Source organism: Anarrhichthys ocellatus, unplaced genomic scaffold (genome assembly GCF_004355925.1).
Source record: "Anarrhichthys ocellatus isolate YVR2014 unplaced genomic scaffold, GSC_Weel_1.0 scaffold4407, whole genome shotgun sequence".
Lineage (NCBI taxonomy): Eukaryota > Metazoa > Chordata > Actinopteri > Perciformes > Anarhichadidae > Anarrhichthys > Anarrhichthys ocellatus.
Window position 1 is genome coordinate 1 of NW_022284381.1, and position 2,826 is coordinate 2,826.

General features: G+C 36.6%; 1 protein-coding gene across 2 annotated transcripts; it reads right to left on the minus strand.

The window, feature by feature from the left end:
• Positions 1-17: 17 nt before the first annotated feature.
• Positions 18-2,014, minus strand: LOC116379475 (uncharacterized). 2 transcript variants are annotated; one of them, XM_031841430.1, is made up of 6 exons: positions 1,910-2,014; positions 1,360-1,692; positions 957-1,229; positions 800-850; positions 531-611; positions 18-448 (listed from the first exon to the last, which is right to left on the minus strand). In XM_031841430.1, exons 1-6 carry the CDS (start codon positions 1,971-1,973, stop codon positions 291-293), a joined length of 960 nt encoding a protein of 319 aa, XP_031697290.1. In that variant the 5' UTR covers positions 1,974-2,014; the 3' UTR covers positions 18-290. The 2 variants fall into 2 exon arrangements, with proteins under 2 accessions (XP_031697290.1, XP_031697289.1); XM_031841429.1 differs by having other exon boundaries at positions 1,360-1,695.
• Between the last annotated feature and the right edge of the window lie 812 nt (positions 2,015-2,826).

Consider the following 2,826-nt stretch of genomic DNA (forward strand, 5'->3'; position numbering starts at 1 on the left):
TGCCATAAAGATACCTTAAAGATACACTAAAGAAACCCTGAAGATACACTAAAGATACACGAAAGATACACTAAAGATACACTAAAGATACACTAAAGATACACTAAAGATGCACTAAAGATGCCCTAAAGATGCCCTAAAGATACCTTAAAGATACCTTAAAGATACACTAAAGAAACCCTGAAGATACACTGAAGATACACTAAAGAAACATTAAAGAAACATTAAAGATACATTAAAGATACATTAAAGATACATTAAAGATACACTAAAGATACATTAAAGAAAACCTAGAGATACCCTAGAGATTGTCTGGGTATGTTGAACTCGCTTCGTGTTACAGGCCTCTCTTCATTCTTATTGTAAACTAGTGAAATATCACAAGCACAAGCGTTTGATTGTTCAGGTTTAAAACTCACAGCGTTGACATCCATCTGTGTTTTGTTCCCTGAAAAGACAAAAAAAGAGTTGACTTAAGTTTCCACTGTGTACATCTTATTTATAACAATGACGTCTGTGAATGTTCTCACCTTTAGTTCTCTTCCATACGTAGACCGCCACAACAATCATTACGAGAGTTGCTAAACCCAAAATGATGAACCTCCACCAACCTGGAAATAAGAATAAAAACATTAAAAACATTTTGTCTGTAGCATTCTGTCTATTTAAAATCCTGTAGCTCAGAGAAAATAAATGAACATTTCCAACGTGAATATCTCGTCCCACAGCCAAGTGTTGGTCTGACATTCATACTTCATGCTTCATGAAGAGAGAAAGACGTAAGATGTTAAGTCTCTACCTGCTGTTGTTGGAGGGTCGTTGTTTGCAGACGGTGTATCGTTTCTCTCCACTGAAATTACAAAACACACATCAGGATAAAATACCTCGTGTTCAACAAGAGAGAAGAAACAATGTGACGTTAAAATGTAAAAGTCATGAAATAAAAACAACCGTACCTGTGTTCTCAAATGAGGACTGGGGGCCGGCTTTACACAGCAGCGTGTTTCCAGTCTGTCTGTCTGTCACATTACACTTCAGTAACTCGTAATACTTTGACTTCTGATTAGGATGAAGAGTTTTAAATATCACAGTGGCTGAACAGTCACTCTGTGATGTCTCCACATCATTCTCATTCCCCTCATACAGCCACTTTACTGTGTGTTTACACCCAGTGTGTGTCAACACAGAGCAGGACAAGAAGACCGTATCATTGAATGTCTGTTCCTCCACTGGTGAAGAAGTTCATAATGAGAGAAAGACAACAAGAGTAACATTAACTTCATCACAGTAATCTGAATTATTGTAATGTTTCAGTGTATTGACAGTTTGATCTGAAAACATTATGATGTAAATACTCACTGTTAATAACAGACAGAACAACCGGAGCATCGTGACCTTGTTGTTTTCCTGCTTTGTACTGTCTGCAGGTGTAACGACTAAAATCTGCAGCTGTTACATTTCTTATAACCAGAGAACAGTCTGCTGTCAAACCCAGTCTGTTGGATTTATCTTTGGTGATCACATTATTATTAATCACCCCAAGTTTAATCAGCTCTGCTGCTGATTCACCAGAACGACTGAAAAGCCAAACAGTACCGTTACATTTGTCTTGATGTTTTATCTCTTTGTTACAAGGCAAAGTGACGTCATCTCCAGCTCTGGTGATGAGGGAGGATGAGGTTTGTCCAGTTACTGCTGTTGAAGACATGAGGAAATATAAAAAATGTGTGATAAGAATAAAGCTTTTTAGTTTACAGTTATATGTGATGATGATATTAATAACAAACAATATCAAATGTCCTTTTACAAGAATCCACTCGACACAAACTTGGTCGTTTCACTTAAATCAAGTTCCTCAAATACCTTCAGTCACGTTTCTTTTAGTCGTGTATGTGTTTTATATTCTGACCTGTGAACTCAAGCAGCAGCAGCGTCACAAATAAAGTCATTTGAATCCGTCTGACTTCAACCATCGTGTGTCTCTGTCTCTTGTTCTCACGCCTTCAACTGTCAAAGCTTCTGACCGAGTGTTTCTTTAAGAGACGCAGCGTTTACTTCCTCTTATTAGTAAAGCAGCACTTCCTTATCCTGACGTGGAATCTTTTCTTATGTTCATGCAGAGAGATCAGCCTTTCATCTCTCTGAATGTCTTGTAGATAATAATCTAGATATCAATATAGATATATAGATAAGAAGATAATATAGATATTTAAAAACAGCTCACACTTCCTTCCTATTGTGGTGTTTTGGAGTCAAATGCAAAATAAACCATGATGATGTTTGACACACTCATAAACACATAAGTTAGTCAAACTCTACGCCCACCAGAACATGAAGCCCATGCTGCAATATGCTCATACTGGTTCATAGTGACGACATCTTAGTGCTTTGAGGAGTTTGTTCCTCATTGCAGCGTCTTGATATCTTCTTAGAACTGAAGAGGAAGTGTTCTGGTGGGAATGTGGGAAACAACAGCTATGATACAGTTATAGAAAACACGATGCATGAGTCGTTATGAAGCACATTTTTTATTTGCAGACTATATAATTCTGAGTCATAACAAAGAGACTCTATTAAGGCTGACAGCTCATTCAAACCAACACAACAATGTGAACAAAATAATATATATATATATATATACTGGACTAACAGCAACATGTTTACAGCCGTGTTATGAATTAAAATGAATTAATCTCTTGTGTACACAAAGAGACTCAAAAACTTGTGCAAAGCTTAAACTCAAAGGTGCTAAATTAATATTCGTCAGCATATCTTTGCAGAGCAGAACGTTGTTTTATATTATATTAATGCTCAGAATGTCAAATA